The sequence below is a fragment of the Trachurus japonicus genome, chromosome 21, assembly GCF_045865225.1.
Source record: "Trachurus japonicus isolate A0001 chromosome 21, Traja_1.0".
Taxonomy (NCBI): domain Eukaryota; kingdom Metazoa; phylum Chordata; class Actinopteri; order Carangiformes; family Carangidae; genus Trachurus; species Trachurus japonicus.
Window position 1 is genome coordinate 7,239,649 of NC_140927.1, and position 26,789 is coordinate 7,266,437.

At 39.2% G+C, this 26,789-nt stretch overlaps 1 protein-coding gene and 1 pseudogene across 1 annotated transcript; one reads left to right on the forward strand and one right to left on the reverse strand.

The window, feature by feature from the left end:
- The first annotated feature begins 838 nt into the window (after positions 1 to 838).
- LOC146964717 (uncharacterized) lies at positions 839 to 3,411 on the forward strand. The gene is made up of 8 exons (XM_085765611.1): positions 839 to 1,140; positions 1,287 to 1,332; positions 1,423 to 1,514; positions 1,616 to 1,726; positions 2,247 to 2,523; positions 2,610 to 2,793; positions 3,010 to 3,051; positions 3,197 to 3,411. Exons 1-7 carry the CDS (start codon positions 839 to 841, stop codon positions 3,018 to 3,020), a joined length of 1,023 nt encoding a protein of 340 aa, XP_085621737.1. The 3' UTR covers positions 3,021 to 3,051; positions 3,197 to 3,411.
- Positions 3,412 to 5,373: 1,962 nt separating this feature from the next.
- Positions 5,374 to 26,487, reverse strand: LOC146964718 (G2/M phase-specific E3 ubiquitin-protein ligase-like; annotated as a pseudogene).
- Positions 26,488 to 26,789: the final 302 nt, after the last annotated feature.

A 26,789-nucleotide genomic window follows, 5' to 3' on the forward strand; every position in this document is an offset into this window, starting at 1 on the left:
ACACACACACACACACACACACACACACACACACACACACACACAGACAACGATAGCTACCTACATTAACTGCAACATCTTTCCAGGCAGCAGATGGACTAATTGTTTTTCCTGTTGATCAAATTATGTTTTTTTAGGCCAAGAACTCCACTAAAACTTTTTGGAACAGGATTGCTTAATAAAGGTAAGAATGGATGGGTAGATTTTATTTATGGTTTTGCTCTTTTTATGTGTCTGGTGTATTGTAGGTCATAACCATTTTCACAACAGCCATCTTTTCTCCCTCCCATTTAGAAAGACCAATACTACACATCACCTCTGCTGCTGATTCTCCATTTTGGGGTTGTGCTCCCCATTATCTATTGCAGGTAATGCACTGACTATCTCATACAAGTACACTTATACATGAATTTCAAAATTGCTCCTCTTATAATGCTAAATTTTAATTTGCAGGCATCCGATGGCACAACAGCTCTTACTGAGGTTAAGGGATAGGTTGGTTTCTGTCATCAATAGAGTACCCATTGATTTTGAGTACCTCCTGTTTGTGTGCACTCAAGAGTTGCAGTTTATTCAAGCTGGCACACAATACATGGATATTCCCGCAGAGCTGGCTGATGGTCTGCAACAGTTGACTTTAGTGCTCAGTTCACATCTGTCACAGAATCCTGTTCCTCCACTATTTAATGATGTAGCCACCACTTGTTGGAGTGGGAATGTAGGACGGCCAGAACTACAAATGAGTCGTGACACACTACAGACGTTGCTGGATACCTCTTTACCTCTAGTTCATTTAGTAGAAATGCATGGCATTTCACGGTCAACCCTTTACAGAAGAATGAAGGACCACAACATGTCAGTGAGGGCATGCTATTCTGTAATTTCTGATGAAGAATTAGACCAGAAAGTCAGGGCTATTAAGGCAAGGATGCCGCATGCAGGCTACAGAATGGTCAAAGGAAGTCTCCAAGCAATGGGCCTTCGTCTTCAATGGAAAAGAGTGAGGCTGTCTTTGCAGCGTATAGATGGTGCAGGTATCATTGCCAGGATGATCCAGCTTCGTTGCATTGCTCGACGAAGCTACTCTGTCCCTGCTCCCCTGTCTCTCGTCCATGTTGATACAAATCATAAACTGATAAGGTAAATTAATGTCTTGTCTGGCAGAACTTATTTTACGTTTGTATGACGTTGCTTGTTGACCAATTTACTGTGTTGTATGATGTGGGAGTTCTACATACATGTAATACACAATGAATTATATATTTTTTCAAATGCATTTTTTAAAGGTATAACATCGTCATCTTTGGAGGAATAGATGGATTTTCCAGGAAGGTAGATATTTTATTTTCTATTCATTCACAACATATTTACCCTTATGAACAACTCCAAAACATACATGGTATGCGTCTACCTCTTTCATAGATTTTGTATCTGGACGCAGCAGCTAACAACAAAGCAGCAACTGCTTTTGGCTTCTTCATGGAGGGTGTTCAGAGAAATGGATGGCCCTCAAGGTATATATTCAAATTGCAGGAGAAATAAAAGAACGACGTGCTGCTGTACATTATGAAGTTATGTCATATATGGGGGGGAAAAGCATTTGCTTTTCTTTCAGAGTGAGAGCTGATCAAGGGGTGGAAAATGTCGACATAGCCAGGTGCATGTTTACTGTCCGAGGAACAGGCCGTGGAAGCTTTATTGCAGGCAAAAGTGTCCATAACCAGAGGTAATTAAATGAACTTGTCGCATCTACACTTGACATCTGCTTTTTTGATAATCCTTCTCAGAGTGGAGGAGTAAGCAGTGCTCTGCTGCTTAGCAACAATAGACCATTTTTTATAGCAGCTCCTTTGAGAGAACTGAAGGTAAACTTGTATTGTATTAATGTGACTAACAGGAAGCATTAATTACATTATCAATTTGTGTCAATCATGTGTCAGTCTGACCGGATGTTGGTTTACCCTCTTCTGTCAAGATGGCTGCTTTCAACAAGCTCCATGGTATGCTGGTTATAGTTGGCAGTCATCTTTTACATTGAACAGTGGTCACAAACCTTGGCACAGATTTCAGCTTGCTCTCTCCTATACTCTCCATTCCTGATTGAAATTTCCTGGTGTGAACTGGCGGACACACACACACCGGCATAAAAGTGGCTGCACCACTTAAAAGCCATAAATGCCATTTACTTATGAACAGACAGCACCAGTGTTTCTTATTCTAACCATTGTCTGTCTGCCTTTTTTCAGGGTGGAACGCTTATGGAGAGATGTTTGGAATTCTGTAACATCAAAGTACTACAACGCACTACACAGCTTGGAAGAAGAGGGCTTCATTGATCTGTCTAATGCGATCCACCTCTTCTGTGTGCAATATGTGTTCGTACCTCGTCTGCGGTCAGATCTACAGCATTTCACAGACAGTTGGAACAACCACCCGATCCGCACAGAGGCAAACCTTACACCTCAACAGATGTGGAACATTGGAATGCTCCAAGCACCTGTGCCTGAGCCAAATTATGCAGAGGTGGGCATGTAATACTTGATTGGCATGGCAGTTTTTCCCTTAAGCACTTTGTCTATTATCATTAATTTGTTTGTTGGGCCATGCAGCTGCAGCACATAGACCATCAGGAGGAGGTATCTGAAGACACTGACCATGGGATTGTTGTTCCTTACATTCCATCCCCCCTGTCTGCAGAGAATCTTGCTCTGCTGCAACATGAAGTGAATCCTAACTCTGACTCCTTATCCTTTGGTCAGGATATATACCTGCGTGCTCTTCAATTTGTAATGAGTGAGTGACGCTCCACACTATTAAGTGCTTAATGATTATAGCAAACATGTTTTGAAACAATACAAATACACAGCTAATCATTTCAATGTTATGATTAAAAAAGGGGCACTAAGAAAATGTCTTTACTTTTTACAAATTCCTAGAAATACATTTTAAACATATTTTTCTAAATGCGTTCCAAAAACCAACCCAACCTTTGTATGTTGAAACCCACAGCCCATGCGTAAATGGACAGACACCACTCAGCTTTGAATGAAGGTAACTAACACATGGTTACTCACATACACCATGAAACGTTACACTACAGGCATTTAAGTATTTTCTGTCAATGTCCAAAATTTAACCTATATATAATAATCTAAAACCTGATTACTATAACATATAAAACTATTTGTTCTGCTAGACCCCTCCCCCTTTCAACAGCATAAAGAGCAACAGTATAACCCACTGCAGCCCTAACACGCCTGGGGCTGCATGATGGATCACTACACCACCTTACAGATCACCTCCACAAGTTCATCAATGTCCTCTTCTGCCTCCCCGGCTTCCTGTTCCTGTTAAAGAAGTCCTACACCACTTCCTCCACCGACCGAATGAGGTCTTAAAAGTATTTTGAGGTCTATAAAAAGTCTTATAAAAGGTATTGAAATAAACTTTTGCATTCCTGCATATACCCCGTATAATAAGTTTGAAAATACATTTTAAATATGAAATGTTATTGCATGTCTGTTATATTGATTTATACGTGAATTTTTGAAATGTGAAGCAGTTGGAAAACATGTTTTTAAAAATTGTTTATGTTATTGCTAGTAGTTTTATTTTTGTTGTTCATAATAGCACAGTATTTGGAAGTGGTCATTTTTGATCAACAATGAATACGTCCAAGGATCTTTAAACCCTAAAATGATAACTAGTGTTGGTCTTTCATTTCCACATTGTGATGTTTCCCCAAACCATATTTTATTTGCCATAAATCAGAAAGATAATGTATGGAATGTGTGTTGTGGAGCTCTCAAAGCTGCTGATCCTGCTGCTGCTAGCTGTCCATATGAGAAAAACATTCATAAATTATGATTAAATGATAATTAGAGCATTAAAACATAATCTTCAGGAAATGGTGATTTTGAGGAAAACTTGCAATGATGTAACAGAATATGTTTCATATAAAATGTAAAATTGTTTCATATAAAATTCCCATATAAATATGTAATTATACAGCAGGGGAATAAACGTAAGGTGACAGCACAAACAGCTGGTTTTACTGAACATTTGTTTTATATAAAGATTTTTAATTATCTGTTTTCGGTAAGTAGAATCATAACAATATGTAGGTCGAAACAAAATCCCTCTCTGATCAGCTGTGTACACATGATGATACAGATCAACCTGACACGTAAGGGGCTCTTCAATTCAGTGGTGCAGTGGTAGCACACGTCTCTCAGCTGGGACATGTGAGTTCAAGTCTCAATCTTTGCATTTTCCTTCTGTCGCTTCCACGTCGATTTGCCGGCGTTTAATCATCTGTTTGAAAAACGACCTAAGAAAAACTTTCATTTCAGCCCCTCTATTGCCTCAAATAGACGACAGGATGAACCTAACTCCAAGCGACGCTGAAGTTAGGTTCCGATTCGTCAGCTTCCGATTCAACCCGATTTGGTTCGTAATGTACAACATTAATCAGACGTGAGAAAGACATCAAAATGTTTGCTGGGTAATCATATCTGTATGTACACACATCTCTAAACATGAAAAATGCATAAACAGAAGGAGCATCAGACCCTCGCATCCTGACGAGAACCACTTTAATTCAAATTATTTTATTGCTGGAACAAAATACAGAACATTAATGACCTTACAGTAGATCCTGAATCGTCCTGCCGCCACATAGGAAGATTTGAATAGCCTAATCAATTAAGTTTGCTGCCTGCTTGTTGTGTGTAAAAACGATCGGTGAAAAATACAGTATATTCAATATAACAAGAATATTTAAAATGAACATTATCATATGACAATGAATTACATTATCGGCTCAAATAATAATAATTATTATTCTTATTATTAACAACAATTCTTATTATAGTAACAAAAGACTATAACTTTAACAAGATTTTTAACACCTCTATGGCACTTTCTGGTCTCTTCAGTGGTCAACACCTAATGTCAAATGTCAGACTTATACCCACCCTTCTCTGGGAAACAAGCAGAAATGCAAAGAAATACATCCCTCTTTAAATTTTGCTTTGTATAATTTTGAGCACAGTGTATCAGACACATGAGAGCAATAGCAACTGTCCAAACATTCAGAGCTTTTGAGTGTGTTGCCAATTGAAATTCTGCTGTCATGTTATCAGTTTCTGCTTGTTTCCCAGAGAAGGAGGGGGTGTCAATGCTGGTATACCATTAATTGTACAGTATATTTCAGAACGTTTCTATATGCAAGACTGATTGCAAGAAAATAACAGAACACCCAGCAGACAACAGGAGACATTTTGCAGGAGTGGTGATTACTAGTAGTCTGAGAAGATCAGGGTTGAACTAAAATTAACTGACTAAACACATCAGGTTTAGTAAAACAAAAAGTTAAACTCTATCAAACCTGGAACCATATCGGATTGCAATTTCAAGGTTGGACTCAAATGCATCACCATCTTTCAGATGTGCTGTGGGGAATGTTATAGTGGTGCTGCATGCACTCACAACAGGGTAGCACACTGTGTGCTTTGGCATGCGTTCAAGACAAGTGTGATCGAACAGGACTGTGATTTTGAAATTCTCCCTTTCTGAGACCAGCATGTGTCTGTGAGCCTGCCCCGTGAGCCACTGCATCACTCGAGGAACCGAGAGCGGTGCTCCATTGTCTTCTTCATCAGGCTGACTGGTGTCCCCATCTTTAGTTAAGCATAGTCAAATGCAAGAAAATGGTGAAAAAGTTTCATATTCAGTTTGATGGATGACATTGACATTGGTGCAGCTCAGTTGATTTGAAAGCAAAACGTGATTTTAGAAAAATTACCAAAAGCGGGGGGGAGTAAGCTGCACTAGTAGAACAAGCATAAATTGCACAGATTGTAGGTCGCTCATGTAGCGTACCCAGACTCCCCACAATGTCTGTGATTTACTTGCATATGACCTTAAACCAGCTGCTGTAGACATGGAGTAGCTCTGCTACCAACATGTAAAAATGTAATGCCAATACATACCCTCCAGCTCGAGAAGGAAATCTTGAAAGAAGTTCAGTATCTGCGTCTCTGTCCTTTGTTTTACTGAACCTGTCTCGCTCATCACTGGAGCCAGGCTGGAGATGATGTAATGTGAATCAACCTTGAAACATAAAGTACATTGGGCTGGTTAGTTTGGATTGCATCTTAGTTGGTAGAGTTCAAGGCCTTCTTGCAGTTGTTGAAGCATTGGTGTACGCTTCGTGGTGGCATGTAGCAAAACAGCTCTAACAAAAAGATAGACATTGGACATTAACTTTAGTGCCTATCTTACTGCAGACTTTTTGAAAATATTGCTGAATCCCAGATTTATGTGTCAAACGATTGTACGCAAGGTTTAAGCACAGATTTGTGCGTATGCACTGGCTGTGAATGAGGCCCAATGACTTTAACTTGTCATCTGTAGACCATGGTTGGCTCACTGCACCTTGGTAAAAATCCATGAAACGTTTGGTGAGCTATAGAAAAAACAATGCATACCTTACTATGCTGTCTTTGTGCTCCAAGGTGATGGGGCCCGTATATCCACAGTTAAGAATTTCCTCTGTGTACTGTGTCACGTCAGTTGCATTTTCAATCTGAAAGCATATTTTCCAAACATAACTTCCAGAAAAAATATTTTTCACACAAGACTTTCATAATGGGAAGGATATGCGCTTGAGATTTCAACACACCATTTCGATTAATGTGGACAACTCTGCATCATGCACATTTTCTTTTGTGATGTCCTTCAGTGTCCCGGTCACCAGATACTGGTAACACCACTCTTGAAGAAAGCTTGGAGGCGGTCCACCTTGGCCAAGGCTCACTGCAAATATTTCACCAGCAACTCTGGATATAAGAGGGGGAAATAAAAAAGTGATGCTATGACAAAATTATGTATTGACCTCCCTGTTCATTCACACCATTACCATGGATATATTTTTTTCCTCTATTATCTAAAAACTATGCTAGAGAAAGTTGCTTGTTGAAAATACTTCCATGTGAGTATATTCCTCCAGCAACAAGAGTCAGTTTGCCATTTAGGCCAACATCCTCTGTTTACCCCATGTGGTGAAGGCTGAAGGAATATAATTTAAATATGAAAGTGAATATTTAGGTTAATTGTGACTAATTTATCAATCCATCCCAAAGATCACATTCTTCAGACTAAAACCACCTTGTGAGATCACAGTGACCTTAACCTTTGAACTCCAAAATCTAATTAGTTCAGAGTCCAACTGGACCTTCTGGCCACATATAATCAAATTCTGCCAAGCTGTTTGTCCTGAGATATCCAGTTACAAAGAGTAGGAAGTACTACACAAGTCCTTGCTTGTGTTGTAGGAACTCTCAATGTACGTCGCTTTGGATAAAAGCGTCTGCTAAATGACATCGTAACATTGTACTAAGCCGGATAAGACAAATACAATGCACGAGGTGAAAATATAAATTCATTCCTATGTACCCAAGTCCCTGTGACATACCAGCATCATGTCAGGGGGGTGCACTTGTACACCAAGGTGCCTCACGTTACAGAATCAGGAGATAAGTTCCTGGCTGGAATGGCCAGGAGCCAATATTTGGAATGGTTACTTACTATGTACCCAAAGTCACAGAGTCAAAGTGTCTTAAGACAAGATATGTAGAGGTGTACCACGAGCAATATCTTTTTAATGTAGTCTATTCCTCTAGCAGTGAGTAGTTGTACACACCATTATAGTATACACCATTGTGTAAATGCAAGTAAATAAGTAATACTGTTGATTAATATGAGAATATGAATAAGAGTAACAAACTTAAAATAGTTTTTGTCCAGGTCAGTGATGGAGTATTTTGGGATCTTCCCCTTCTTCCCCCCTTCAAAGAGGCGCGTCTCTATCCCAGCAACCATCTCTGTGGACATAAACAAACCAGAGAACAGCCTCAGTCACAGGGTTTTATTGTTGATTTGGAAGTATTACACACTTGTGACTGGCTTACTACTTACCAGACAGGAACTCCTTCCTTAATGCCCCAGTGTCGATGCCAGCTTCTCCTATGAAGGTAATTTTCAGTTTGTTCGCTGGGCCTCCAGTCTTCTGGCGCTGCCAAAGCTTTAGACCTCTCTCCAGCATGTTGTCCCTCGAGACACAAATGTTGAAGGTCTTCCCCGTCTCAACTTTTGAGTCAACCCAACGCAGAACATCTTCTTCACTGTTAAAATAAATTATTACATCTTAAAAATCTAAAGATATTTTGGCAGCAAAATCAAAGTTTCAAGATCCCTTTTCTTTTTTTTTACCATGAGATGTCATCTATTGGATCTTGTGTTGGTTCTTGCAGATCATGGGGACTTTCAGGTCCAGCATCTGGGCTCCATACAGGACTACAACTAAGAATGGAAGTTACAATGAATTCCATCTAATCACAGCAAACTAAAAAATGTGATGTTATTATATGCAAAGGACATACACCACTTGTCTGTTTTATTTATTTATTTATTTTTTTACTCTTAAGCACATTGAGTCTGCACCTGTCGCACGAAATGTGCTATATAAATAAATGTGACTTGACTTACCTTGTTCCACAGATACTGGCGTGGAACTCAATGTCCTGGCTTGGGAAGTATTTGTTGCATATCGGGCATTTTGTCTTACTTTGCTAAATGGGAAGATGTATGGACAGGATTAGTTCCAATTTTTATAGCAACCCTCTCAGCATAAATGGTAAATAGTAAATGTTTGATCATTTATGGTTTCACTCAAAATCAGGAGTAATAAAAATATAAAACATTATATTATTATTGCAATAAATATTATTCTGTCCTACATAGAACCATACCTTGTTCGATGGTGGCACATCTAAAGTCGCAGGAACAGAAGAATCAAGCTCCTCATCTTCTTGCTGAAAATGCAGCCAAACAATGTGTCAGATAACTAGATAACACTCTGATTGACAGTTGTCAGTCATTTAACATTTAAACAGGCCAAGAGTTGTTTAATCTAAACAGCAAAATTAATTTTTTTAAACCAGGTTTTCTTATAGTTATGGTTATTTTCACTCAGACTTTTGTGGATGCTTAATCAGACACTCGGCTTTGATATAATATATGTATTTTTAATATTCAAATTCATGTTTCCAGGGGCTTTTTTAATTTATTATGACTACACTTTATTTTCTCATAATGATGTTTCTGTATATCTTATGCCAATAACAGACATAGATGATAACAATTAGAGAAGAAAAAAAACACTAAAAAAAACACCATTTCGATTTTGGGACAGTTTACATTCACTTCGGGATGGTTGAGACCGTTTTTCAGGAATGTCCAGGGACAGTTTTAAAAAAAGTTAGTCTGGAGGCCTGGTGGCAACATTCACCTTTCACTTGCATTAAGTGGAAAAATGTGACAAGAAAGGCGTCTCACCTCTGAATCACAAAGAGCTGTCCAAGACGTCCCTTCACAATCACCTTGCACATGAAGGGCTAGCATTTGCAATGGCATGACCATTTTGCACTGTGTGCATGTAGCCTTTGGCATGAGACTGAACTCTGGAGCATCCACTGGCAGTGGTGTCAGATCAATCTTCTCTTGGAGAGGAGCAATATATAACATAAACTTCCCTCCTGCGGAGGCGCTTCTAAGAACAGAGCCAGTGTATCCCTCTGACTCTAAGGCGACAGCGGTCATTCTCCTCCTTCCATGTCCACCTGCAAATTCAAGTTTTATGGGAATTAAAAGTAGTGCCAACCAAGTATATTAACATCAGTGTGCTGAGCATGGCATTCAGCCAGTGTAAGTTGACCCATTCATGGCATACTTGTAAGTGAAAAATAATGACATGAGGAAAAGTATTATCGACTGTAATGATAATGAAATCGAGGACAAAAAGTTAAAACGTGCACAATCAGGTGTTCTGCATTATAATAATCTACAATGTCATGTTTCAGAAAAATATATTAGATGTTTTTATGTTTAGATACGAGCCTCTATGACATCTCTTCTTGAGTTAAGCTCTAACATTATTCACTAAATTTCCCATATCTCCTTGCGGCAAGTTTGGTTATCACATTATGATCACTGTACACATGGATGTGCCCACTTAAAAAAAAAACAAAAAAACTGTCAAGTCAGTATTTTCGAACAGCTTATTTTGGGAAACTCTGGAAACTCCTTTTGAACTCGGAAAAGCCTTGTGTAGTGCAGGGCTCCACACTATTTAAAGATTCTATTCAAATAGCCTTATGTTAATCTAATGTCTTGTTTAACATACCAGCTGCTTTGTATAGAAGCCATCCTCCTTCAAGACTTGCCATTTTCGGGTAGGTGCTCTCCAGTAAAGTGGACAACTACAGTAATAAAGACAGAACATTTCAGGAAGGTATATCTGTAAAAATCGATCGTGGAGAAGGCAATGATAGAGGAGGTAGGGGGAGATAAAGAAAGATGCTGCTCCTCACCTCTTCATGGCTTAAGTCTTTAGTGATCGAGAGAGTCCTCTTTCCCAGCCCTGCCTGTAGTAGCTCCAGTTCATCTTGTGTGGTCGGGGTTGTTTCTGCTTTGTCAAAAAAGCCATGTCAAATCCTTTCCATGGTTTATGTTTCTTGTCTCTGTGTTTGTCTGCAGATTTTCTTTTGAAAAATCCAGGGAATGATCTGCAAAAAAGTAAAAAAAATGTGAGACCCTTGTTTGTAAAATAGATTTGTAATATTTTACAAAAAGGGGTCAGTAAAAAATGAAATTTGCATGGGATGGCTGTGTATGTGGAATAACATTTCACAAATCCCCTACAACCTGCATGTCATGACTCGGTCCATGTTATAGTTCTGTTTCCTGTGTCATCTTGTTGTATTGACTTCTCCTCTCGTTTCAGATTCCCCTTCCCTCCTCGTGTGGTTTCGTCCTCCTCCTTGATTGTCTGTCCCCACCCTCAATACTTTCACCTGTTCTGTGTGTGTGTATATATAGTCCCTGTGTTTCCCCTGTCCGTTGCCAGTTCGTCTTTTTGTCCCCGTGCGTTACTTCATAGCCTTTATTGCTCTGTAGTATTTTCTAGTTCCTTGGTATTGACCCCTGCCTGTGTTCTGGTTGACCTCGCCTTTGCCTGATCCCTGTCTGGTTTGTTTGCCCCCGCTGATGGATTACTTGTGTACCGAACCTGTTTTTCCAGTAAAGACTGTTACCCTGCCTAACGCTGTGTTTGAGTCGTGCATTTGAGTCAAGACTATTGTTGCTACACCCTCAGCTCTGATACCGCATGGCTGACTTGAAAAATAAATGCACTACTGCTGGCTGGCTACACTACCTGGACATCTCGTTTTGTACAGTTGAAGGAGTAGGCATGTCCTGACTCCTCTGCCTGGGTTCTTCTATGGTGCGATTAAGCACTGACAGAAAAGTCTGCGCAGCGGCAGTGGCTGCCTGCTTGTCATACTGGGATGAGAGATTAGATCCTAAGTTAACCACTGTTATCAACAATAACACCATCAATCACTTTAGATGAAGCAGGTAGAGTCTAAAAAGACTAATAATTTTTTTTTTTTTTTAAAAAGATTAAAAAGTGTGAATCCAGTCAACAGCAAGTGGAGTGTAACCTGAATATGTGATAATCGCCTTGCCATGAAGACATGCACAAGAGGTGATGTGTAGTATTGGTCTTTCTAAATGGGAGGGAGAAAAGATGGCTGTTGTGAAAATGGTTATGACCTACAATACACCAGACACATAAAAAGAGCAAAACCATAAATAAAATCTACCCATCCATTCTTACCTTTATTAAGCAATCCTGTTCCAAAAAGTTTTAGTGGAGTTCTTGGCCTAAAAAAACATAATTTGATCAACAGGAAAAACAATTAGTCCATCTGCTGCCTGGAAAGATGTTGCAGTTAATGTAGGTAGCTATCGTTGTCTGTGTGTGTGTGTGTGTGTGTGTGTGTGTGTGTGTGTGTTGCTGCAGACAGAGACACGAGACAACTTAATTTCAGCTACTTAAGGCTTTAGCTAGTTAGCTACTTTAAAAAAAACAAAACAAAATAAAAAATATCTGGCTAAGTGTACGCTATATATAGCATTAATGCCATTATGCTTAACGGTTACACTAACAAGCCATCAAAATTGATGGCTTGTATAATAAAAGTAACCATACGACACTATTGAGCAGTTATAATTGAGAGTGCAGCAATACCTGTATCGATATCAATACTGCTTATCAATACTTCAAATAATTTGATGCAAAAAATAAAGTATCACATAAAGAAATTAATGTGTCATGCCTACAGAGCACAGCACCTAGAGACACCAAAACTTAGGCCAAGCCAGGACCAGAGTCCTACATTATCAATCAGCATTGCAATAAAATAGAAAAATACAACTTCAGACAACTTTCACTCACACACCTTCTAATAAAACATCTTAAATAAACATGTCAATAAATCAACACTGAATAAGGCAAGACTTGTAATGGGTTGACAGGACAATACTATATGATATTAGAAATCTAAATAAATGAATACTAATTAAACAAACCATCTTGTCTTCTTTTCCAAGGATTTTCATTAAACTAAGAGCTTTTGTGTCTCAACTGAATGCCAAATTTACCAGAAGGATCATTATTGGCACAATACTTTAAGCTAGTAACTACTTGTACACTATGTCAGACAATAAGCATCACTTCATTGAACTGCCAGTTTTCCATGTGGAGTTGTGCGGGACATTAGGCTACTTATAAATAATGCCTGACACAGCTAGTTTGCGCACCGAGCAACGGAATATATATTCATGTTACCGGTGGTATGCAACATTATTTTCCGTACGGGACGGCATATGTAAGCCCCGCTCTCAAAATAACAGCATCTGCCTCTGTGTCTGCGAGCATTTGACTGCCTGTATGTGTGATGGTGGGGAGACCACTACCCGTGAGCGAGAGAGAGAGCGGGACGGTCAAATAGCTGTAATCCTGTGGGCTGTGTGAGAAGATAGACTCAGGCTCTGCATGACCTGTTGCTGCTAAACAGGCAGCGCTGTGGGCAACAGTTGGCCTGTGGACTGTTGTTTGACCACTAATGACGTTACGTATTATAACACAATATAGCACTAGCACATAGCAAGCCTCTGTAACGTTACTTAAGTGAAATAAACAATTCAATTAGCCGTTAGCGCACCCTGCTAGCCTGCCTGACAATATGAGGCGTCAGATATCTAACACCATCACACAAATTAGTCAACGTGAGCTAAGTTAGCAAGCTGTATGTTTAATCGAAATATCAAACAGAGTAGGCTAATAACGTGACACCAATCATTTTAATACGGTTTTATCTACTTACCAACAACTCCACCACTGCTTCCTGGCTCGCTGGCGAGTGGCGACCATGACTTGCTTGTCAGAAAGACGTCGTTGGTGTAGACACTTGTCACTCAAACATGTCTGACCAATGGGGAAGCACCCGCCCACTGCGGTACGTTTGTGTCAAAATGATTCAAAAAAAAAACGACTTCAAAACTTTTTTCACTTCATTCAAAAAAAAAGAAAGTTCAATCAAAAAAAAAAACACTTCAAATGATTTTTTTTTTTTTTGCATTTAAACAGTTTTTTCTTTGATTGAAAATATTTTTTTTTGATTGAAAATGTTTTTTTTTTGATTGAAGCAACTTTTTTGGGATTGAATAATTAAGACACAAATGTCCTACCCATAACATGGTCCAAACACAAAAAAGATTACTTCAATCAAAGAAAACATTTTCAATCAAAAAAAAAGTGTTCAAGTGCAATTTTTTGAGTCTCAAATATTTTTTTGCATTCAAAAACATTTTTTCTATGATTGAAAAGGTTTATTTTTTGATTGAAGTGATTTTTTTATTGAAAATATTTTTTGTTTGTTTGAAGCAACTTCTTTTTTGATTGAATTATAAAGACACAAATGTCCTACCCATAATATGGCCCAAACACAAAACAACAATACTTCAATCAAAAAAGTTGCTTCAAACAAAAAAACCTTCACTTCTATCAAAAAAAACATTTTCAAGCAAAAAAAAATAGTGTTCAAATGCATTTTTTTGAGTCTCAAATATATTTTTGCATTCAAACACTTTTTTTCTTTGATTGAAACGGGTTTTTTTGATTGAAAATATATTTTTTGATTGAAGCAACCTTTTTTTTGATTGAATAATAAAGACACAAATCTACCTCCATAGTCTCTCTGATATTTTGAGCACATGACATGAGAGATAACAAGTTTGTCTTACAAATTCTGAAAAAATTATGTCTGTAGAGTGTAAATTGTGGCCGTGCTGACAGTTTATCCAGAAAAAATACAGAATGTTTCTTCACTCTCTCCCACTCTAACCGATGATGTCACGCACTCTGACACGAACATTCCATGCAATACACACCCATTATAAACTCATAATTTCTCCAAAAATGATCATGGTCATTGATCAGGGATTGATCAAAAACTATATGACCTATCAAAACGTGGAGTAATACGACAATACACAAGACTTGTGTCTACTGTTTAAAGTTTAAATGGAGTCTCTAGGTGAAAGTATGCCTGAGCAGTAGACGTTTGTTAAACTCCAATGATTGGTCTTTTTCGCTCTTTTTTTTCCGCCCGTCCCATTGACTTACATGCAAAATTTTTGCGCAGTTTTTCGCGACTATGTCGCGAAAAATTCGTAAACTGTTGAGAAAAGTAATAGCACACCGATCCCGATCAAGACGCACGTTTTGATATATAATATGTCCTGCAACTCGAAGAGTTGCAGGACATAAAGAAAGAAAGAAAGAAAGAAAGATTGAAACAAGAGAGAAAAAAGAAAAGGACAGAAAGAAAGAAAGAAAGAAAGAAAGAAAGAAAGAAAGAAAGAATCAAACAAACAAAGAAGTAAAAAGACAGAAATGGAGTGAAAGAAAGAAAGAAAGAAAGAAAGAAATGGAGTAAAAACAAAGGAAGAGAAAAGGAGTAGAAAGAAAGAATCAAACAAACAAAGAAGTAAACAAACAGAAATGGAGTGAAAGAAAGAAAGAAAGAAAGAAATGGAGTAAAAACAAAGGAAGAGAAAAGGAATAGAAAGAAAGAAAGAAACAATCAAACAAACAAAGAAGTAAAAAGACAGAAATGGAGTGAGTGAAAGAAAGAAGGAAAGAAAGAAAGAAAGAAAGAAAGAAAGAAAGAAAAAGAGAGAGGGGGATGATAGATAGAAAGAGGTAGATGGATGGATGGATGGATGGATAGAGAGGGAAGGATAGAAAAAGTTACGTAAAATACAAATGAAGGAGTAGAAGAAAGAAAGAAAGAAAAAAAGGAGACAGAGGGGTTAAAAATAGGGAGGGGGATAGATAGATAGATAGATAGATAGATAGATAGATAGATAGATAGATAGATAGATAGATAGATAGATAGATAGATAGATAGATAGATAGATAGATAGATAGATAGATAGGACACATGTTAAAAGCTGCATCCTATGTCCCAGGCTCCACCTGTAATTGTACTACTATTAATAGAGTTGGAAAGACTAAACGTCTGAACTTCAATTCATGAGAAAAAAATTAATTGTTGGAGATGTTTACATCAAAAGTATAAAATAATTGAGAGCCTGATGAATTTGAGCTGAAAACCTGTGTGTGTGTCTGGGTGTGTGAGTCTGACGGTCTCTCTGTCTGCGTGTACATGTGCAGAAAGTAAAACTGTTGATAAGCGCCACAGAACTCCTCTCTCCCTAATGATCTGATTGATTGGCAGCCTGCCCTCAGAAGTTACCATGGCGACTACCATGCTTACATTTTACTGTGTGGAACAGTGTTGTGTTTGTGTGTTTGTCTGTTTGTGTATGTGTGTGTGTGTGACTGTGTGTGAGTGTCTGTGTGTGTCTGTCTGTGTGAGTGTGATGCCTGTGTTTGTGCGTGGACATCCTCTGTCAGTCTGGTTTATCATGTGTGTGTGTGGGCCTGTGTTTAAAAACATCTTAACGAGCGGCCAGGCTGCAGCTGCACCTGTTCTATTTATAGACATGATAACGAGCTGGCCACTACAGCTGGACCAACTGCACACAGAGCAGAGCAGAGCAGAGCAGAGAGATTTGTGCTCTGAGCAGCTTCCCAAAACAGCCCAGAAAAAGAGAACCGTAACTCTTATCAGAATGTGGCCATCTGACCATCTGGGCAAGCAGACCTTCCTGAGCGAGGCAATGTGCATTAAATGTTTGTAGGGCAAAAACTTTTCTCAGGGTCGCAAGGTAGAAAAGGGGGGCATTTCTGCTTTTCTAAAAAAATCAGCTCCTACTTTTCTATTGAAGTGGATGAGCCACTGGAGCGGGTCTAGCTGGACAATTAGGCTCACTGAGACAATTCTGTAAGTCTGTCTGCTGTCTTGAGCACATCAGATGAGACACAACAAGTGTGGCTACAAACCGGTGAGGAAATCATGTATCTAGAGTTTAATTTGTGGCCGTGCTGGCAATTTATCCAGAAAAAATCCTGAATGTTTTTTCGATCCCTCTCACTCTAACGATGATGTCACTCACTCTGACCCAACCCCATACACACTCATTGAAAAGTGTGAAATTTGTCAGAAATCCTCATGTGCTTTTAAAGGATTTATCTCAAAAACGGTACAAGCTATGAAAAAGTTGTAAATACAGGATGAATACATTAGAAGTTTGTCTACAGCTCAGAATTTGAATGAAGTCTCTAGCTGAAAGTATGTGGACGCTTTAAAGGCTGAAAGAAGTAAGAAGATTTGAAGAGTTTCAAGACTGTTCCAATGCATTCTCTATGGGGAAAAAGAAATCAGAAATAGTTGAATATTGCAAAAAGTATGAATAGTTGAAAAGAGAAAAGACATAGCACACCTGTCCCGAAAAGGCTGAACATTTTGATATTTGAATTGTTGAAATAGCACAAAGTATGAAGGACTAGTTACATGACGAAGAAAGGCAGAAAATGGCCGAACCGAATAACAATAGTGTGAATGCTTCCAGCATTCACACTAACTAGAAAAAGCATTTCCAAGAATGGAAATGGTGTGAATGCAATGCTGAATGAGCTGAAGAAAGAAAGAAAGAAAGAAAGAAAGAAAGAAAGAAAGAAAGAAAGAAACAAAGAAAGAAAGAAACAAAGAAACAAAGAAACAAACAAACAAACAAACAAACAAACAAACAAACAAACAAACAAACAAAGAAGTAAAAAGACATAAATGGAGTGAAAGAAAGAAAGAAAGAAAAACAAAGGAAGAGAAAAGGAGTAGAAAGAAAGAAAGAAAGAAACAATCAAGCAAACAAAGAAGTAAAAAGACAGAAATGGAGTGAAAGAAAGAAAGAAAGAAAGAATAGATAGATCAGAGGGGTTAAAAAATAGGGAGGGGTACAGATAGATAGATAGATAGATAGATAGATAGATAGATAGATAGATAGATAGATAGATAGATAGATAGATAGATAGATAGATAGATAGATAGATAGATAGATAGATAGATAGATAGATAGATAGATAGATAGATAGATAGATAGATCAGAGGGGTTAAAAAATAGGGAGGGGTATAGATAGATAGATAGATAGATAGATAGATAGATAGATAGATAGATAGATAGATAGATAGATAGATAGATAGATAGATAGATAGATAGATAGATAGATAGATCAGAGGGGTTAACAAATAGGGAGGGGTATAGATAGATAGATAGATAGATAGATAGATAGATAGATAGATAGATAGATAGATAGATAGATAGATAGATAGATAGATAGATAGATAGATAGATAGATAGATAGATAGATAGATAGATAGATAGATCCTATGTCCTAGGCTCCACCTGGAATTACACTACTATTTATAGAGGTGGAAAGGTTAAATGTCTGAACTGAAATTCATGAGAAAAATATAAATTGTTGGAGATGTTTACATCAAAAGTATAAAATAATTGAGAGGCTGATGAATTTGAGCTGAAAACCTGTGTGTGTGTCTGGGTGTGTGAGTCTGACGGTCTCTCTGTCTGTGTGTACATGTGCAGAAAGTAAAACTGTTGATAAGCGTCACAGAACTCCTCTCTCCCTAATGATCTGATTGATTACACCTGCGTGGCAGCCTGCCCTCAGAAGTTACCATGGCGACTACCATGCTTACATTTTACTGTGTGGAACAGTGTTGTGTTGTGTCTGTTTGTCTGTTTGTGTATGTGTGCATGTGTGACTGTGTGTGAGTGTCTGTGTGTGTCTGTCTGTGTGAGTGTGATGCCTGTGTTTGTGCGTGGACATCCTCTGTCAGTCTGGTTTATCATGTGTCTGTGTGGGGCTGTGTTTAAAAACATCTTAACGAGCGGCCAGGCTGCACCTGCACTTGTTCTATTAATAGACATGATAACGAGCTGGCCCCAACAGCTGGACCAACTGCACACAGAGCAGAGCAGAGCAGAGAGATTTGAGCTCTGTGCAGCTTCCGAAAACAGCCCAGTAAAAGAGAACCGTAACTCTTATCAGAATGTGGTCCAGACCATCGGGGCAAGGAGACCTTCCTGAGCGAGCCAATGTGCATTAAATGTTTGTAGGGCAAAAACTTTTCTTGCCGTCGCAAGGTAGAAAAGGGGGGCATTTCTGTTTTTCTAAAAAAATCAGCTCCTACTTTTATATTGAAGTGGATGAGCCACTGGAGCGGGTCTAGCTGGACAATTAAGCTCATTGAGACAATTCTGTAAGTCTGTCTGCTGTTTTGAGCACATCAGATGAGACACGACAAGTGTGGCTACAAACCGGTGAGGAAATCATGTGTCTAGAGTTTAATTTGTGGCCGTGCTGGCAATTTATCCAGAAAAAATCCTGAATGTTTTTTCGATCCCTCTCACTCTAACGATGATGTCACTCACTCTAAGCCCTGCTCGTTAAGCGCAATACACAACCATTATAAAGTTGGATTTTGTCGAAAATTTTAATGATTTTAAAACAGCCAAATACCTAAAAACTGTTGAAGATATCAATAAGCTGAGTAATATGTGAATAGATTAAAAGTTCGTCTACAGTTTAAAAGTCAAATGGAGTCTGTGGGAGAAAGTATGCTGACGTTTTAGAGGTTCAAAGTAGTAAGAACATTTTAAAAGTTTGAAGATGTTTTCAATGCATTCCTATGGGAAAAAATTAGCAGAAAAAGTTAAATATTTTAAAAAGTATAAACAGTTAAAAAGAGAAAAGTAATGCCGATAAAGTTCAAAAAAAGCTGCACGTTTTGATATATGAATTGTTGAAATCGCACAAAGTATGAAGGACTAGTTTAAAACCGTAGAAAGGCGGAAAGTAGTAAGAAGAAAAACTAGAAAAAGCATTTCCAAGAATGGAAATGGTGTGACTGCTGACAGCAACTGAACGCTGTTGCAGAATTAGCAAATAGTGCAAGCTGTGATCACCATACAAATGTTTGACCAAGGTCAGAATCGAACCCACAACCTCATGGTCATTAGACTTCCACTCTGCCTCTAGGCCACAGTGCACACACAGTTGTAGAGACTGTTGTCTGTTAATGATCTGCACACTGTCAACATCAAGAAAGCTTGAGAGTCAAGCTTGAATGACTTAGAATGAAAATGTCTGTGAATTTCAGGCTGAGCACTAACCATATGGCCACAGAGAACCTGAGTTACAATGAGCTTTATACTATGAGGAATCAAAGACTGTCCAATGACAGCTGAATAATTGGAATCAAAAGTCAAGCAATGAAGTGAAAAGACTGAGGCAGGAATCGAACCCATGACCATATGATCACTAAACCTTTACTCTGCCACTCGGCTACAGAGAGCACACTGCTTTCAAGACTGTTGTCATTCATTGTAATGTGATGATGTGCTGCAAACTGGTACGAGTAATCAAGGAGATAACAAACACCTGTAACCAATTGAAGGCGGGGGAGGAGAGCAGAATTCAACATAACATAACAAGAGTTCTTCCCTTGGATTCGAACCAGTGACCTTAGGGTTGGCAGGCAGTTACCCTACCCCCTACACTACAGTGGAGTTGTGAAGAAGAGAGGTTGAGACTTTGATGAATGTGAGATTTTTTGTGAAAAAGTTAAATATTTGAAAAAGTATAAATAGTTAAAAAGAGAAAAGTAATGCCGATAAAGTTCAAAAAAAGCTGCACGTTTTGATATATGAATTGTTGAAATAGCACAAAGTATGAAGGACTAGAAGAAGACCGTAAAAAGGCGGAAGAAAATGGCCAAACAGAAGAACAATAGTGTGACTGCTTCAGCAGTCACACTAATAAAGAAAATGGCCGAACCGAATAACAATAGTTAGTTAGAATGCCTTTTGCATTCACACTAACTAGAAAAAGCATTTCCAAGAATGGAAATGGTGTGACTGCTGATAGCAACTGAACGCTGTTGCAGAATTAGCAAATAGTGCAAGCAGTGATCACCATACAAATGTTTGACCAAGGTCGGACTCGAACCCACAACCTCATGGTCAATAGACTTCCACTCTGCCTCTAGGCCACAGTGCACACACAGTTGCAGAGACTGTTGTCTGTTAATGATCTGCACTCTGTCTCACTCTGACATCAAGAAAGCTTGAGAGTCAAGCTTGAATGACTTAGAATGAAAATTTCTGTGAATAATTGTTATTGAGGCAAGATTTGAACCAGTAACCTTCAGGTCTCCAGCTCAGCAAGCTAACCACTAGGCTACAGGCAGAGACAGTATGTGAGTGGCAAAGAAAACCTTTAATAAGAGGATCACTGGCTCCTGCTTAAAAAAAGGTAAGGAAAGTGCAGAAATTAGCCACACCAAGTAAGACTTAGAATGAAAATTTCTGTGAATTTCAGGCTGAGAGCAGCAGTTTCAACATGAAGCAAGTTATCAGAAGTCAACAGAGGACGACTGGGAAAATAATTCACTATAATTGTTTTTGAGGCAAGATTTGAACCAGTAACCTTCAGGTCTCCAGCTCAGCAAGCTAACCACTAGGCTACAGGCAGAGACAGTATGTGAGTGGCAAAGAAAACCTTTGATAAGAGGATCACTGGCTCCTGCTTAAAAAAAAAAGGTAAGGAAAGTGCAGAAATTAGCCACACCAAGTAAGACTTAGAATGAAAATTTCTGTGAATTTCAGGCTGAGAGCAGCAGTTTCAACATGAAGCAAGTTATCAGAAGTCAACAGAGGACGACTGGGAAAATAATTCACTATAATTGTTGATGAGGCAAGATTTGAACCAGTAATCGAACCCACAACCTCATGATCACTAAACCTTTACTCTGCCACTTCACCACAGAGAGCACAGACATAAGCATGTTGCCATTGTAATGTGATGATGTGCAGAGAGCTCCCTGGCTGCATTTAAAAAATATTTAAAATTATTATCTAAGTCTCTTTGCATTTTTGACCAGAATTTTAGCCAGAAGACAAGTGTGGCTACAAAACTGGAGAAAATAATTTGTCTAGAGTTTAATTTGCAGAAAAAGTTTAATATTTTAAAAAGTATAAATAGTTAAAAAGAGAAAAGTAACGCCGATAAAGTTCAAAAAAAGCTGCACGTTTTGATATATGAATTGTTGAAATAGCACAACACCTAACACACTAACCATATGGCCACAGAGAACCTGAGTTACAATGAGCTTTATACTATGAGGAATCAAAGACTGTCCAATGACAGCTGAATAATTGGAATCAAAAGTCAAGCAATGATGTGAAATGCCTGAGGCAGGAATCGAACCCGTGACCATATGATCACTAAGCCTTTACTCTGCCACTCGGCTACAGAGAGCACACTGCTTTCAAGACTGTTGTCATTCATTGTAATGTGATGATGTGCTGCAAACTGGTACGAGTAATCAAGGAGATAACAAACACCTGTAACCAATTGAAGGCGGGGGAGGAGAGCAGAATTCAACATAACATAACAAGAGTTCTTCCCTTGGATTCGAACCAGTGACCTTAGGATTGGCAAGCAGTTACCCTAACCCCTACACTACAGTGGAGTTGTCAAGAAGAGAGGTTGAGACTTTGATGAATGTGAGATTTTTCAATGATGCTTAAAACAAAAAGAAATTAATATAAATTAGCCACACCAAGTAAGAAGATGACTTTTTTGTGACCTGTGACTATTTTTTGGTGAATTCAAATGAATTAAAAAGCACTTAACAGCAAGTTACAAAGTTGAGCTCCTTCTCCTGCTGATGTGAAAAAAATGCATTGAGCTGAATGAGAGCAGAGAGCTCCCTGGCTGCATTTAAAAAATATTTTAAATTATTATCTAAGTCTCTTTGCATTTTTGACCAGAATTTTAGCCAGAAGACAAGTGTGGCTACAAAACTGGAGAAAATAATTTGTCTAGAGTTTAATTTGTGGCCGTGCTGGCAGTTTAGCCAGAAAAACTCTAGAATGTTTTTTTGCCTCTCTACACTCTAGCTCTGCTCGTTAGACGCAATACACACACATTATAAAGCTGAAAAAAATCTGAAAAAGTTAAATATTTGAAAAAGTATAAATAGTTAAAAAGAGAAAAGTAATGCCGATAAAGTTCAAAAGAAGCTGCACGTTTTGATATATGAATTGTTGAAATAGCACAAAGTATGAAGGACTAGAAGAAGACCGTAAAAAGGCGGAAGAAAATGGCCAAACAGAAGAACAATAGTGTGACTGCTTCAGCAGTCACACTAATAAAAACTAGAAAAGGCATTTCCAAGAATGGAAATGGTGTGACTGCTGACAGCAGCTGAACGCTGTTGCAGAATTAGCAAATAGTGCAAGCAGTGATCACCATACAAATGTTTGACCAAGGTTGGACTCGAACCCACAACCTCATGGTCAATAGACTTCCACTCTGCCTCTAGGCCACAGTGCACACACAGTTGCAGAGACTGTTGTCTGTTGATGAGCTGCACTCTGTCTCACTCTGACATCAAGAAAGCTTGAGAGTCAAGCTTGAATGACTTAGAATGAAAATTTCTGTGAATAATTGTTATTGAGGCAAGATTTGAACCAGTAACGATTTGAACCAGTAACCTTCAGGTCTCCAGCTCAGCAAGCTAACCACTAGGCTACAGGCAGAGACAGTATGTGAGTGGCAAAGAAAACCTTTAATAAGAGGATCACTGGCTCCTGCTTAAAAAAAGGTAAGGAAAGTGCAGAAATTAGCCACACCAAGTAAGACTTAGAATGAAAATTTCTGTGAATTTCAGGCTGAGAGCAGCAGTTTCAACATGAAGCAAGTTATCAGAAGTCAACAGAGGACGACTGGGAAAATAATTCACTATAATTGTTTTTGAGGCAAGATTTGAACCAGTAACCTTCAGGTCTCCAGCTCAGCAAGCTAACCACTAGGCTACAGGCAGAGACAGTATGTGAGTGGCAAAGAAAACCTTTGATAAGAGGATCACTGGCTCCTGCTTAAAAAAAAAAGGTAAGGAAAGTGCAGAAATTAGCCACACCAAGTAAGACTTAGAATGAAAATTTCTGTGAATTTCAGGCTGAGAGCAGCAGTTTCAACATGAAGCAAGTTATCAGAAGTCAACAGAGGACGACTGGGAAAATAATTCACTATAATTGTTGATGAGGCAAGATTTGAACCAGTAATCGAACCCACAACCTCATGATCACTAAACCTTTACTCTGCCACTTCACCACAGAGAGCACAGACATAAGCATGTTGCCATTGTAATGTGATGATGTGCAGAGAGCTCCCTGGCTGCATTTAAAAAATATTTAAAATTATTATCTAAGTCTCTTTGCATTTTTGACCAGAATTTTAGCCAGAAGACAAGTGTGGCTACAAAACTGGAGAAAATAATTTGTCTAGAGTTTAATTTGCAGAAAAAGTTTAATATTTTAAAAAGTATAAATAGTTAAAAAGAGAAAAGTAACGCCGATAAAGTTCAAAAAAAGCTGCACGTTTTGATATATGAATTGTTGAAATAGCACAACACCTAACACACTAACCATATGGCCACAGAGAACCTGAGTTACAATGAGCTTTATACTATGAGGAATCAAAGACTGTCCAATGACAGCTGAATAATTGGAATCAAAAGTCAAGCAATGATGTGAAATGACTGAGGCAGGAATCGAACCCATGACCTTATGATCACTAAGCCTTTACTCTGCCACTCGGCTACAGAGAGCACACTGCTTTCAAGACTGTTGTCATTCATTGTAATGTGATGATGTGCTGCAAACTGGTACGAGTAATCAAGGAGATAACAAACACCTGTAACCAATTGAAGGCGGGGGAGGAGAGCAGAATTCAACATAACATAACAAGAGTTCTTCCCTTGGATTCGAACCAGTGACCTTAGGGTTGGCAAGCAGCCACCCTAACCCCTACACTACAGTGGAGTTGTGAAGAAAAGAGGTTGAGACTTTGATGAATGTGAGATTTTTCAATGATGCTTAAAACAAAAATAGATTAATATAAATTAGCCACACCAAGTAAGAAGAGGACTTTTTTGTGACCTGTGACTATTTTTTGGTGAATTAAAATGAATTAAAAAGCACTTAACAGCAAGTTACAAAGTTGAGCTCCTTCTCCTGCTGATGTGAAAAAAATGCATTGAGCTGAATGAGAGCAGAGAGCTCCCTGGCTGCATTTAAAAAATATTTAAAATTATTATCTAAGTCTCTTTGCATTTTTGACCAGAATTTTAGCCAGAAGACAAGTGTGGCTACAAAACTGGAGAAAATAATTTGTCTAGAGTTTAATTTGTGGCCGTGCTGACAGTTTAGCCAGAAAAACTCTAGAATGTTTTTTTGCCTCTATCCACTCTGACACCACTCTAGCTCTGCTCGTTAGACGCAATACACACACATTATAAAGCTGAAAAAAATCAGAAAAAGTTAAATATTTGAAAAAGTATAAATAGTTAAAAAGAGAAAAGTAATGCCGATAAAGTTCAAAAGAAGCTGCACGTTTTGATATATGAATTGTTGAAATAGCACAAAGTATGAAGGACTAGAAGAAGACCGTAAAAAGGCGGAAGAAAATGGCCAAACAGAAGAACAATAGTGTGACTGCTTCAGCAGTCACACTAATAACTAGGAAAAAATCCACACAATAACAGTAGTGCCCGGGCTTCGCCGGTCCCGGACCAGTGCCCGGTGCGATTGCCCGCGGCCCTAATAACTAGGAAAAAATCCACACAATAACGCCCGGGCACTGGTCCCTGCAGCTATTTCATAGCTGTAGGGATCAGTGCCCGGTGCGATTGCCCGTGGCCCTAACTAGATAAAGTAGCATTTCCTGATGGAAATGCGTGTGACTGCTGAAAGCAGCTGAACGCTGTTGCAGAATTAGCAAATAGTGCAAGCAGTGATCACCATACAAATGGTTGACCAAGGTAGGTATCGAACCCACAACCACATGGTCAGCAGACTTTCACTTTCAGTTTGATCATGTGACCAGACCAAGTGGTATTGGTTAAAGTTCAAAGTGGCTGACACACTACCAAGACTGCTCAGGCGGGATTTGAATCTGTGACCTTGTGGTTGGATGGCAGGAACCTTATCCACTAGGCCATTCCAACACTTCCGATGAAGTAGAGGTTGAGACTTTGATGAATGTGAGATTTTTCAATGATGCTTAAAGTCCCACTCCCGCGACCCTTTTCGGCCATTTTAAAACCAGCTCATTAGCCATGCACATTAGCAATTCACCTCTGGGGGGTGGGCGGAGACTGCGCTGTTTTGCACCCGGCCAGCCACCTCCTCACACCCCACCCCCCGGTTGCTGACAGCTGGACATTGTGCAATTACAGATTCAGCGCATTTAGTGTAAAACTCCACAATGGGATTCGATCCCAGACTGGAGCATAGTCCTTGCTCACAGTGCAAGCTGCTCTGCTAGGTGAGCTATACCTATTATACCTTGACAGCTACACCGAGCTGCCAAGCCTTTCACCTCTGAGCCATATGAAGAACGGGGCGGCAGCTTGTAGCACTAATGCCCTCCCCTGGAGCTGTGACACGTCAGCTCCAGTCTCCCTGAAACTGCCAGTTTGAGTCTGCCATTGGTTCACAGCAGTTTGAAGGCAGAAAAACTCAGAAATGCAATTTTGCACTTCCTTTTCTGCTGATATGTGCTCTAACACAAGAAAAATGCCACAGGAACATGTGAAAAGCTCAAAAAACACGATTTTCACGGGAGTGGGTCTTTAACCCTCTAGGCGCCAAAGTCGCATTATTGCGACAGGCGACATTGCTGAATAAAACAGCCTCTATCTTTAAATCTACTGCCTTGTGCTGTTACTGCTTGCTACCACTAGATGGCCACTACATATAGCTTCAATCCTGACGTCATTTGTGGGTGTGTTTCTATGAAAAAAATCTGAGAAAAAAAAGTTTGAAACCCGACACCAGCTGTCAGCGCGGCAGCGGCTGAGCGCAGCAGAGCGGGAGAGCGGGAGAGGAGAGAGAGCAGCGGAGCGGTGGCAGGAGCGTGCTGGACAGATAGAGAGACAGATAGCGATTTTTATACTAAAAAACAAAATGCCCAGAGGACTTTACAGTGCGGATGAGGTTCTTGCACAGATCTTTGCTGATCATGATTCAGAGGGGGACGATCTGCCCTCTGATGACGGTCGCTCGTCAGAGACGAGTGACTCTGACGATGCAGCTGCAGCTGCAGCTGCAGACACGGTCACACAAGCAACACATGATGACCACGGCGAGAGTTTTCTCCGCCGTGGTCGTGGGAGGGGAAGGGGAAGGAGGGGACGTGGGGGCGGCAGAGGGGGTAATAAAAATAGGGCTGTAGTTGATGATAGCTGGGGATATCTGAGAAGTGAGGAAGTGATCAATAAATGGATCAAAGACTTTGATGAGCCTGTGGGGTATCGCGGAGACAA